This window comes from Sprattus sprattus (assembly GCF_963457725.1).
Source record: "Sprattus sprattus genome assembly, chromosome: 4".
Taxonomy (NCBI): Eukaryota; Metazoa; Chordata; class Actinopteri; order Clupeiformes; family Clupeidae; genus Sprattus; species Sprattus sprattus.
In genome coordinates this window covers 17846339-17860182 of record NC_137923.1, presented here as the reverse complement: position 1 = coordinate 17860182, position 13844 = coordinate 17846339, and the positions used below count along the sequence as shown (strand labels likewise).

The 13844-nt window shown below is 47.1% G+C and overlaps 1 protein-coding gene across 1 annotated transcript; it reads right to left on the bottom strand.

Moving 5' to 3' along the window:
* Positions 1-353: 353 nt before the first annotated feature.
* On the bottom strand, positions 354-12141 carry rem2 (RAS (RAD and GEM)-like GTP binding 2; the record flags this gene model as incomplete). The annotated part of the gene is made up of 4 exons (XM_080836211.1): positions 354-691; positions 3785-3962; positions 11024-11097; positions 11817-12141. Coding segments are annotated over 4 exons (915 nt in total), but the record flags the coding sequence as incomplete, so codon positions are not given.
* Between the last annotated feature and the right edge of the window lie 1703 nt (positions 12142-13844).

The window sequence follows — 13844 nt, the reverse complement described above, 5'->3', positions numbered from 1 at the left end:
CGTTTTATCCTGTTGAGAAATTCCCTGTCTAGTGGTTGCTCCATCCTCCATCACGCTCTCTACTCATCACTTCTCCCTTTCCTTTATTTTTAATCTCTGACCTCACCTCTCCCACCACTCGTCTGCTCTGTGTGTGGCATCTGTCCCTCTCTTTCTCTCCCTCTCCCTCCCTCTCTTTCTCTCACTCTTTCCTGTTCTCTTTCTTGCTCTCTCTCTCCCTGCCTCACTCTCCCCCTCTCTCATCCTCTCTTGCTCTCGCTCTTTCTCCTCTTAACCCCCCCTCTCCCTCTCCATCTCTCTCTTCTTAGCTCCCCCCCTTCCCTGTCTTTATCTCTCTCTGTGTGCGTGGCACCTCACATTGAGCTCAGGTCATGACAGGAGCGGGACTTCTGCCTCATCATGCGGCTCCCGCGGTGCCTGCCCAGGTCTCTCTCCCGCTCTCTGTCCCGATCTCGCTCCATGCGGCCATGCGAGCGAGGGACAAGACCAGAGAGGAAGCGCTTAGCTCGGCTCGTCAGGCTCTCCCGGCGGCCTCCGGCTCCCCCAGACGGACCGTCTGGCCAGTCAGGCCCCAGGCTGTGGCCCCGCGCCAGCCGTACGGCGCCATCTAGCAGGTCGGAGGTCCGGTGGTCCAGCGAGGCGGAGAGCTCCAGGTAGAAAGAGTCCAACATGGCAGCAGTGGTCTGTGCCTCTGAATGGGAAAGAGAGAATGAACAAGATGAAGAACGGAGAAAATAGACAGACAGATAGAGTGAGACGCAGAGAAACTAAAATAAAGAATGTGACGGATCAGAGCAAGAGAATATCAAAGGGACACAGTTGATCATTTCACCTCTGAGTCCAGGCTATAACCATCAGTCTTGCACATCAACAAGGACAAACTCTTAAATGAATGAGTGAGAGGTTTCCTTCTGTTTGCACTGACCACAGCAGGTACCACAGCAGCAGTAACGGATAGAGACAGCATAGCGCTGGGGTGTCAATGTGCATGAGTGTGTGTGTGTGTGTGTGTGTGTGTGTGTGTGTGTGTGTGTGTGTGTGTGTGTGTGTTGCTGGCTAATCTTGGACGCAGCTGACTCACTGACTCAGCAAGACTGTCACACACGGCACATCGACTGGTGTATGACCGAGCTCGAGAAAGAGGGAAGAGACAGAGAGCAGAGGAGAGGACAGAGGGAGGAGAGTGGAGGAGAGGATGAGTGGAGGCAGGGTGGGGATTGACATTAATCACAGAGAGTGGAGATATAAAAATGGCAGGTTGTGTTATCATAAAGACGGACAGAGCCTCGTCTGCCCACAAACGCTGGCTATTCATTCTAAGTGCCTCTGTGTGCAGTACTGGCCCTTGATTCAATATCATAAATACACTTTATGGCTCTGGGCCCATCACAGGACACTATGCACCAAAGACACACAAGTTTAGTACTGCAACAAACACTTTCTGTGTGCTTGGTTGTTCCATTCCAAATACACCCACACACACAGACACATACACACAAACACACACACAGACACACACACCCAGACACTAACACACACACACACACACACACACACACACACACACACACACACACAAACACAGGGGTTTCAGATATCCACTGTGAGCTTCACTGACAACAACAGACCGACCTTAAACAAGCCAAGTCAATAACTCACTCTCTTCAGGTGTAACTGAATGAGGATAACACAATGTCACAAGGAGAGGAGAGGGAGACATAGGCGTGCATCATTTCTCACACTACATGTCTGCATTAGAGGAGACCGCAGAACTGCTGAGGACTGCAGCACTCGGATTACACACACACACACACACACACATACACACTCCATATACCCATGCATACACACACACACACACACTCACACACACACACACACACACACACACATACACACCCCATATACCCACACACACACACACACACACCCCATATACCCCCCCCACACACACACTTACACACACACACACACACACAAAGAACACACTCATACACCCCATACACACACACATCCCACACATACACACCAACATGAACAAACCCCACACAAACACGTACACATACACCCCATACACACAAACACACACACACACACACCACACACATACTAACACACCCAATACATAAAAATATACAATAAATACACCCACATTTTAATTGACTTGCTTAAGCCACACAGCTGCAACCCACGTTAAAACAAGTTGCTGTACATGCCCATGAAACAGGACAATTAGTTGGCAGTACATTTTCATAAGTCACTTTTTCAATATTAGTCACTCTTTTACAATTTTTCTTTAGGAGAAGTTATTGCCTATATTTTCGTCAGTGAAACAGCCCATTTGTACAGCACAGGTTGTCCTGCACGTCTTTACACACACACTCTGTCACGCACACATACACAGTCTCACCCACTCACACACAAAGACACACCCTTCCTCTGTCTCCCCACCACTTCTCGCCTGCCATGCCATGAGCCACACCCATGAAAGAGCAGAAGTGGTACATTGCTAACGCTAACACACACAGACTCAACCTTCATCACCTGGGCTGTTCTGTCTGTCTGTAAGCAACAAGACAGTTGCAACAGTCTCGTACACACTGCAAAAAAGCTATTGTGACCTTTTTTTGTGATGAAAATGTGCCAAGAATTTTTTTCTTTTCTCTTTCTGCCTTTTTTTCTTCTCCTCCCCCTTTTTCTGTTCATCGCTCCCGTTATCGCACCTCCCCACACATATGGCACCATTTTAGCCTCTCCATACATAGAGAGAGAGAGGGATGTGTGAAAGGGTGGTGGGGAGAAAGGGAGAGGGGGGGAGGGGGGAGAGAGAGAGATAGAAAAAGAGAAAGAGAGATTTTTAAGTACCCTAACAATAACGTGCACCAAACACACAGATAGACATACACACACACACATACATACCTAAACACACACAAACACACACATAGACAAATAGACACATACAGATAGTAGCAGCAGCCCCCTGTGGGAAAGAGATAATCCATAGTAAACAGTGCAGTCGGCCAAAAGACAAGAAGTCGCCACAGGACCCCACTACTACATGAAACACACACACAGCAGGAACACATCGCATCACTGCCACACAATACACCACACATCGCATCACTGCCACACAATACACCAGCCGCCCAGCAGCCATCCCACAGATGGAGAGACATGCAGGCCAGTGAGATAGGGATGGATAAAGGGAGAGGGAGACAGCGAGAGACACAGAAACAGAGAGAGCTGTAATTAAAGAAAAGGAGATAAAGAGATGGATAGATGGAAGATACAGAGAAGGAGGAAACAGAGAGATGAATAAAGAAATGAAAAAGGAGAGTAAGAAAAGTGATAGACAGAGTAAGTTAGGAAGAATGTGATAGAAGGCTAATTTAGGCTTTTTCAGAAAAAAAAGCTCACAAGAAACGTGTTGCAGCTACATGCGTGTTGCAGCTACATGCAGAGATTGACACACACACATACACACACGCACACACACACGCATTTGTGCACGGTTTCACACAAAGGAACAGATCTGGTTACTGTGAGCCAGCGAATGGGAAGCAAAACATCTGTCTGATCACACCAACAAGAAAAGGGAAGGCACTACTTTACGAAACAACAGATGGAGCTGAGGGAAGAGAGGGAACCAGTCTGTCACCAGTGGAGTGTTAACTCACACCCAGAGAAAGGCAACAAGGGGACAGTGAAGACAGTCAAGACTTGTGGGATAGGGGGCGAATCACAGCGGTGGTAGTGACGGGGTGAGGGTGGGTGTCCCTACCCTCCGTGCTGATCTCTCGCGAGCGGACCAGGTCGCTCTTGTTGCCCACGAGGATGATGGGAGTGTGCGGCTGTGACTCCCTCAGGAGCAGGCGGAGCTGCGAGGTGCGGTGGAAGCTGCGGCGGTCCGTCAGCGAGAATACCAGGATGCACACCTCGCACTGCAGCGTCGACAGGTCCTGTCAATCAAACACACACAAAATATTAAATAAACAGACAAAAAAACAAGGTGTACACATTCAGACAACATGTCGAGCAATAACATAATGGGTGCAACAGCAAAGAAGATTACACCGCTTTAAAACAGGCTGCGGTTGGTAACCAAACTGTCACAGCCAGCTTTGGATGTTTTGGCAGATGCTGCCACAATGACTGTGACAGAGCAATCGGCTCTGAGACTGCGGTGTCAGATTGGCGTATCCTTTATCAGGTAGGAAACACAATGGCTTCTCAGACCTGATCCTTCAGTTCTGTCAAAAGAGTATTAGTGTGAAATTGAGGTTAAGTGGGATACACTTTCTCTTCACAAGGGACCCTGAAGCTGAGGCTGCGCTGTGACTGGAAGCTGGAGGCATCTCAGAGGTATGGCTACAGTCACACAATACACATAATACACGTGTGCACAAACACTTATACACACACACACACACACACACACACACACACACACACACACACACGTACACATCAAACTCTCATACATCACATATTCACTCACACACCCTCTCTCACACCGACTCACACACATACACATACACACACACACACACACACATATATACACACAAACCAGAGGCAGCACCATAGCTGCGGCGAGGCTCTTTTGATGCTGTCCTACATCCCCTCTCTCCCTGAAGGTGAATTCAGCCCCTTTGCAGAGCTTACTGAAAAATTCACATCCATCTTTTGGCCAATGCTGTCACAGCCCCCAGAACAGGGAATTCACAGCCCCAGAAACGGCTTCCATCTCTGGAGGGGCCAGCTAGCCGCATGGAGGCGGCCGAAAGCCCCTCCCCCCACCACCACCAACACCACCTGTCACTGCCCTTCACACAAACACACACATTCACAAACTCTCATACACTCATACACACACATACAAACATACACATTCACACAATCTCATACACTCATACACACACACACACACACACACAACCACACAACCACACTTTCACACACACTCATACACACAAACAGGGCAGGGGGAGTGGGGTGAATGGTGTTGTGGAGTGAGAGGGAGAATGGATTTTGGAGAATGGAGAGTTTAAGGGGTTAATAAACTGTGGCGTGGAGGAGAGATCAATAATGGGCATTATGATGGAGAGTGTTCTTCCTGATCAGAGGCTGTTGGGTCGGAAGCGATGAATGGGCGCTATGTGAGTGCCCTGCCAGCGCCAATCTCATCTCGGTCTCTCTCTCTCCCTGTGCACTCGCCATGGTCCAGGCCATCTGTCAGCTTCCCCCTTCCCCTCCCTCCTATTGTACACACACACACACACACACACACACACACATACACACACAAAAAACACCCAGTTTCTCTCCTAATTTTCACATTTATTCGTCTTGCATGTGTTTCCCTGCTAAGGATGCTGAGCATTCTTTTTGAAAGCTGATGCTAAAATCCATTGGGTATACCTGTAATGTCACTTGATTCACAACATATGCTTATGTTATGTATTTTATGATAAGGTAATGTAAATCATAGAGATCTTTAAAGTTATCCTATGGTTCCAGGTGCAGAACCAGTGTGCTTGCAAGAGGCAGCTATTCTAATCATGAGATTATACATGCCTCAATCATAGAGAAACAATCATCCGATTGGGATTCATGTAAATAATCTCATTGTGTGGAATAATCCCATCCAGGATAAAAATGTATACACTCATATAGGTAAAGGAATATGCCATAAACTGTAAGCTGTACAAATATGAATATGATTCACCACCATGCCACAGCTTTGCTGCCTGGCCTGCAATGCACTTAATCCTCAAAAGATATTGGTTAAAAACTAAGTAAAAAAATCGCCACACAAATCACAAGTGCAATGTTCAATAGAAAAAAAAAGGAAAAAAAACAAGGCGAGTTCAGAAGGGGTCAGGGCAAAGCAGATTAGAGCCGTAACATGGCATGCTATTAAAACTGCTCCGCGCACCCGCCAGCCAGTCTGCAATAGCCGTGCGCGTAAACACACCTTTTCCTGGAGCATTAGTGGCACTGGAGAAGGCCCCTGGAGGAGCCCAGATTAAAGTGGAAAGAGGCCAGAGTCCTGAGCCATGAGAGGTCAGAGAGAGAGAAAGAAAACGAGAGAGAGAGAGAGATTTGAGGAGATAAAGGAGGGTAAGAGGGGTGGCTGGGAATGAGAGACTGGGGGTGAAAGAGAGAGAGGGGAATGAGAGAGGGCAGACAGAGAGAGAGAGAGGGATGGAGAGAAACAGAGAGAAAAGTGGGTGGGGGAAATGTAAGGGAGAAAAACTAGAGGGGGATGCTAGATTAAAAAGGAACAGACAATGAGACTTTGGGGAGTAATAAGAGAGGGGGTGACGGATCAAGAGGGAGGGAGAGAAACGAGGGAGGGGGATGAGAGGGACTACTTCATCATCTATGGGCAAAGTGAAAATCTGATAATTGGATGTCAGGCTTAGCGGTGCGGTTGCTGAGTTGGTTCTTCTGTGCTGGAATGAGTGCCCACATCCCTAAGGAGGGACCTAGCTGGGCCATCTGTCAGAGTCTGACACTAACAACACAAAAAAAAAAACACACCTCCACACACACACACACGTAAACACACACACACACAACTCATAAATAACACGCAAGCCAACACACATACATACAAACATATACATACCACACATCATACACACATACACAGTTGCCCACACAAAGATATAAGCACACACAGACATACATACACAAACATCCAAAGTCACACACACACACACAAACACACACATTTGAACAGATTCATAGACAGCCTCATGAGTCACACCAGAATGAGTCTATCCTGGCTGTACGCTTAAGCCCAGCACACCTGAGCCCCTCTCAGACACCGTCTTTAAATCTCTTCTAGTATATAAACTCATCCCTGATCTTGTCTTTCAAGTGTAAACAGGCAGTAACGCACACTTTATGAGCAGGCCGGCTGGGATGGACGGTCAGATCTGAAACCCATTAATCCACACGGCAGACACACACACACACACACACACAAACACACACACACACACACACACACACACGTCAGCAGTCTTTCCACCATGAATATTTCACCCAGGGACCTGATCTATTAATGATGGGTATCAAGGGCTTTGGGTGTCGTCGTGGCTAAAAGCTTTACTCAGTAGTGGCGGGTTCACCACTCAGGTGAACAAGCTTTGTCTCTGGCCACAGACAGACAAAGATAAATGAATAAACTGACATGTATTTATAGATACACAGATATACAAACTGTACAATACAGGATAAAGTAATATAATTATGGCCATCTGAATGGGTCAAGGGCAGGTGGTGGTGACTGAACACTCCATTCAGGTGAATAAGCTTTAGAGAGATAGGTAGATGGACTGATCTCCATACAAAAAATACACTTCACACAGTATAATCCATAATGGCCATCTTTACAGATCAAGGGCCCTGTGTGGGGACTGAATGCTCCGTTCAAGTGGTCCCAGTTCACAGTTCAAGTGCACAAGCTTTGGCTCTGGCCACAGCTAGAATGAGATTGATAAACTGAGAGATTTAGACAGATAGATGGAGAGGGAGGTATATAGACAGATAAACACTAAATTGTGAAGCGCCATTCAAGAGGCTTTGGTTCTGGCCAAAGACTGATAAAGATAGATAGATTACAGAGAGAACTATACAGACAGATAGACACATAGATTAAGTGCATGAACTACAATTACTGATGGTTAGTGAAACATGTCTGGGGCTTTGTTGTAACGTGGTGACGGAATGTCCCAGCTGTGACTGACGACTCAGGTGCACAGCTCAGGTGAGCGGGCCGGGCTCAAACTCTAACCCTATTCACTGCTGGCCTGCCAGGCGGAGCTGCCACGTCTGCAGCAGCCCCTTATCCAGCTAGCTGCCATCCCCCATCCCCTTCACATTACACAGAGCCGGGTGGCTGTTTACTGCTGGAGGGACGCAAACAGACAGTGGCCACTGTTGAGAGAGAGGGAGAGGGAGAGAGAGAGAGAGGAGGGGATAGAGGGGTGAGAGAGGGAAGGAGGCAGGCAGAGTGAAAGACAGAGAGCGAAGGAGTAACAGAAAAAAAGAGAGGGAGAAACAGAGATGGCGGAAGGGAGTTAGTGAGAGAAAGAGGGAGAGGGAGATGGAGGGAGGACATTCTCAACGCTCAAAAACGTGGCTAAGCAAACGTCCAAAGCTATTTTAAGAAGCGGGTTGACTTATTAAAGCCATTTTTGCCTTCACTGTCAAAAAGCTCTCTCAGGGCTTACCAAGGCAGTCCACACTGCAGGCAATGACTACACGTGGACGCTTTCGTAAGAGGGTGTGTGTGTGTGTGTATGTATGAGTGTGATTGTGTGTGTGTATTTATGTGTGTGCTCTTGCCACACAGTGTGTTGTAATGTAATGTGTATACCAGCATACTAAGTATGTGATGTGCTCGCTGCTCTTGCTCCTGGGTGGATGAAGTGAATGAGTAATTTGTGGGCATAAGCAAGGTGACCCGGACAGTCACAGGCTCAAAGACAAACCTGCGCCGGATCAGGGCCAGATCCAGGTCAGGTCAGTCAGATACTACTTGGGGAGTTACAATAACATTCTACTGTGCTGTGTAGAATGCTGTAGTGTAGTGTGTTGTGTTGTGATTTGCTGTGCTGTGCTGTGCTGTGCTGTGCTGTGCTGTGCTGTGCTGTGCTGTGCTGTGCTGTGCTGTGCTGTGCTATGTTGTGAGGTGATATGCTACTCTGTGCTGTGTTGTGTTGTGAGGTGCATTGTATTGTATTGTGCTGTATTGTTCAGGGCTGGGCAGTATGGAGACTGTGATATGTGGTTTTCACTGCAGCTGCCCCTGATGTGATAAGGTGGCAGAATGAGTTCACTGTGGTTGTGGTTGGCAGCATTGCAGTATCAGGGCTCACTGTGTGGTCATGGATGCCCCGTTTACTGGTGTCAGCTGTACACAGAGTACACTTTGCAAACTGCTTTTACAGCAGCAAAGAGTTGAGACATTGCTAGTTTATGGGTTTAATTACTTGCAGGGTATTGACTCTATTTTAAAAAGTTGCACGACTCAGCTTGAACTGAAGTGTAGGAATATTTTGTGTAAGATGAACAAGGATGAACTCTCAAGATATGCATTGATTTATTGAGAAACATATTGCAGCTACGACAGTTGCTTTTTGTAATTGTTTTTTGGCCATATAGGTAACGCGTTCTGATTGAGTAAGGGTCAGATAGTGGGGTTATATTTAATTGACTGTAGGGGTCAACCAAACAAAAGATATGTGGGAGGTGACAGATATATTTTTAAAAGGTGAGCGCGCTAATATCAAGCTAAGATTCATCCTGAGTTCATCTTCTTATTTTGGCTTAAATACTGCAATAAAATCGGTAAGAACAACAACTTCTGATTGAGACATGGAATCTCCATCGAAAACGACAGAAGCTACATCCATGGCATCAGAGGGATAGAGAGTCAGGCATTTAAATGTCTGTATAATCCCCTCAATGCAACATCATAAATACATAATATGCTTGTGTGTTGAAAGCCATTTCGTACGGGAATTATACTGTAGTTTAACAGCCTCTGGATAAACAAAAACTCATTCTGGACTGGACTGGACAACAAACAAAAAATAATCACGGCACACCTTGTTGCTCCACAGGAACAGGTTTAAAAGTCACCACAACTGAGATCACAGACTCGCACGAGGGCAGCCCTGCTCACATCACATCACCGCTCCACTCTGCATGCCGGTCGTCATGACAACCACAGGGAAGGCATTTAGGTGGGAGGGGGGAGGGTGGTTGTGTATGTACATGTGATCGTGAAGATCTGACTCCACGGCCCAGTTCCCGGGGTCAAGGGTGATGTGATGTGAAGCTGCACGCAGTGCGGCACGGCGGACAGGGCGGGGTCTGGAGTGCATCCAGTGGCTGATACAGAGGGTGGCGCAGTGCCCCCTATTATGAGCCCATCCACTTAATACGATCACCGGCATCAACAACAACGTCAACACACTGACACGTGCCAGTCAAAGCCACTCGGATTTTTACAAATCCCAGCTGGACTTCTGCTACAGAGGGGTGGAAAAGAAGGGAGCAGTGAAAGGCTACAGCTGAACACAAACACACACACAGACATAAAGAGAGAGAGAGAGAGGGCACAGCCCTCCAGAGGATTGTGAAAAGCAAAACAAGGAAGTAAGAGGGGAGAAAATTAATAAGAGAGGGTGAAGGACAGAGTAAGAATTGGCAATGGGGGCACGAGAAGAAGTAGAACAAGAAGAAGAGCGAAAGAATGAGGTGTGGGCAGAGAAAGACAGAGAGACAGGGCTTGTGCACTGACCTAAATGATGCCTTCCCTGGGCTAGACATGGCACAGTTTAAATTATTCAGCCGCATACAGTACAGCAGATGCTTCGAGAGAAACAAACGAGGAACTACTTCTCTGGGACGAGGGCTGGGCCAGGCACTCAGCACCGGGCCAATCCCACATCGTTTGCAGGCTAGTTTCATCTCCACTGGCATCATTCTTTTTGATAAAAAGGAAAACAACACAACTAGAGTTGCTGCTTCTGCTTCTTTAAAAAGTCCTTTTGACCAAGCTAATGAACACGGTTCAACTTCACTGCGTTCTTTCTCTGGCTGCTTCAAATAGACTGTAGGCTTGTGAACTACACTCACTATCAAATAGAATGTGGTATGACACTTCAAGCCAAACCATGAAATGGGACAAATTACGAGAAAATAAAAAATGTATTTTTTCTTTTCCTTTTTACAAGGGGTAGTGAAAGGTCAGTCAGAGTCATACACACACGTCGTTCTCTCTCTCACTCTCTCTTGCTGGCTATGTGTGTGTGTGTGTGCGCCTTTTCTAGTTTGTTTGCTGTCTCCCTTTGCGCAAACAAACAAATGCATACGAAATCCTGCTCCTAATTTTAACACAGGGGATTTTTGAGTTGGATTTGCAGAAGGCCTGCGGACGGTGGGAGTGACTGATAGCTGAGCTGAGGCGGCCAAACAAGCGCTGAGTGGCACTCACCTGCTTCCAGTTGTCGTAAATTAGGACAGTGCTGTCCTCGTCATCCAACGTCACCCGCCGCTGATAGCCCTCTTCTGCAATACAAGGCCAAGCTGTCAGTCAAAGGGGTGCTCAATCAAAATAATCTCTGTCTGAGGCACACACATTCTCACACACGTGATCACACACACACACACACACACACACACACACACACACACAGTTGCTGTTTAACATGCTCTATTCAGTCATTATTACACCTGACTAAATGCCCAGAAGAGCCTCTACCATCTGACACATATTGTGCTTGAGACAGGGTCAAGGGAGCTCTGAGGGGGTTATTATGGAAAGCAGCACCTCAGCTCCTGAAGCAACAACACACTCTCTTTCTCACTTTCTCTCTCTCTCTCTCTCTCTCTCTCTCTCTCTCTCTTTCTCTCTCTCTCTCTGCCACACGTGCCGCGTGCGGTCGTGAAATTGGTTTGATAAGGGACACAAGCTATTAAATTTACTTCTGTGGGAGGGAGGGGAGGAAGATAGGGAAGAAGGGATGAATAGAGGGAGGAAGGAGAGAAAGTAAAAGAGGGAGGGGAAGCTATCTTCGCTTCATGTCGTGCCACATGTCTGAAGTTGAAAAAACACTCCGCCTCGACGTTGGGCAGCCTAATAATCTGTTCAGTAGCCTGAGGGAGAAACACTTCACAGACACTACAAAAAAATGCTGGATAAAAACACAGGCTTGAAACGTAACACAAACATAAAGATAAACACGAGTGTGTACAGTTTGTTTGTTTGTTTTTATTTGTTTGTTTACCACTGGCAGTCTCGGAGTCCAGGGACAGGGAGCGGTCCGACTGCCCGGCCAGCAGCAGCGCCAGCGAAGACTTGCCCACGCCATTCTGACCCAGGAGGACGATGCGCAGGGGCCCATGGTAGCGATCCTGAGGGGCTAAGCCCGGGGGCTCCTCTTGGGCGCTGACGCTCACAAGCGGCCGAGCGAGGTCATCATGCCCCGGCGTCCAATCGTAGTCCTCAGAGACGGCCTCCTCTCGCTTCAGCTGGTGCTTGATTGGCAGAGGGGTGCTGCCTCGACGCAGAGGGAGTGCGGCGGGTAGAGTCAAGCCGTAACCCTGAGCAGGAAAAGCAAGAAAAGGAGATCAAGTCACTATCCATTGAGCAGGAACCACAGGGTGGCCATGACAAGAGCAAAAGGCTGGGATGCTTTATTTACAGTAGGTTAACCAGCAGCCACAAACTTGATGAAAACTTGATTAGGAATGACTGCGCTGTTCTGCACTTCATGCGTAAATGTCTGACTGGTCGTATTAATACTGCATTTGGGGCAGGGCAAGAGGGAGGTTAGGACATGGTACATGCTTCCACTGAAGGGATTTCTGGAGTACTGTACGTTAGATAAAAATAGGTCAAAACAGCCCACAGTCCACAAAGCAATCTGTCAGAAATAAACTTCCATACACATTTCTCTCTATCACTCCCTCTATCTCTCGCTCTCTTCTTTACACACAAACACACACGGACACACGTGCGCACACACACACACGCGTGCACACACACACGCACACACGCACACACACACACACACACACACACACACACACACACACACACACACACACACACACACACACACACACACACACACACACACACACACACACATATCCAAAAATACATACAAACATGACAGCAAGACAGGTCAAATCAGTATTGTACTGGGCTGCCCTAAGGGTCCTGTCCAGTTAAAGGAGCCTATCGCCCATTTCACCCATGAAACAATAGGAAGATTCTCCTTCAGCATGCTTACAGCAGCAGGGTGCATGGACGGCTGCCATTAATATTAATACAGCAATTAATCCTTAGGCTGCTCTGTAGGAGACCAGAGCAGGTAAGTCTGTGACTGGATCAGGCTGACATATATCGGAACAGGGACCGTCAGCAGCGTGGTGCACAGCCATAGACCACCAATTACACTAATTGAAAGAAGCTGATTAATTAATCATGGCCACTATTGTCAATAAGATTCTGGGGAGGGAGGGCGGAGAGCAGCATACGAGACAGATGGTCTGTAGTAGCAGATTATATGGATACAATATCACTGTACGTAGTGTCCACTGGTCTCATAGTGGTCTTAAATAGACAGTAAATCCTTTTGTATAGTCTTATCATGTTCAGGAAATGTAGGTTGAGCTACACTGCATACTAGTCGACAAAAATACTTACAAAAAATGCATGCAAACTATTGCAAATCACAGCAAATCCTATCATTAATGTAATATGAGGTGATAAAATAATAAGCGTGGCCAATAATGACAAAAATCGTCGTTCACTTTTGTAAAATAGTAGCTTCATTTCATCATTTTCAAGAAAACACATCCACATGATAGAATAGTGAGACACAGCTATGTTTGTATCTGTCTTCATCAGGAAAGGAAGAGACACGTAAGGTAGAGAGGAGAAATGAATGTGTAAACAAACTGATAGAAAGCCTACAACGCCTCCAGCCGGCTCCTCCGGATGCTTTCCGAGAAGGAGGAGGGTGTGTACACCGGCTTGAGAAGGGTGGATGTAGGTGGCGATGCCGGATTACAAGCGGACGTTTAAGAAGAGAAACACAGGGAGGTGGGAAACAGAGAAACAGGTCATGCATGCATGCGCCTTACCTTGTCTGACATCGTTCTGAATTTTTCATCTATTCTCACAGAGAAAGTCCTTGACTATGATAAGCACGGTCCATGTCATGTCACAGTGGTGCCAAACGTTCGCCGATGCAACCCTCCACTGGGGTTACCATTTACGACAGAAAACTGAGATACACAAATAG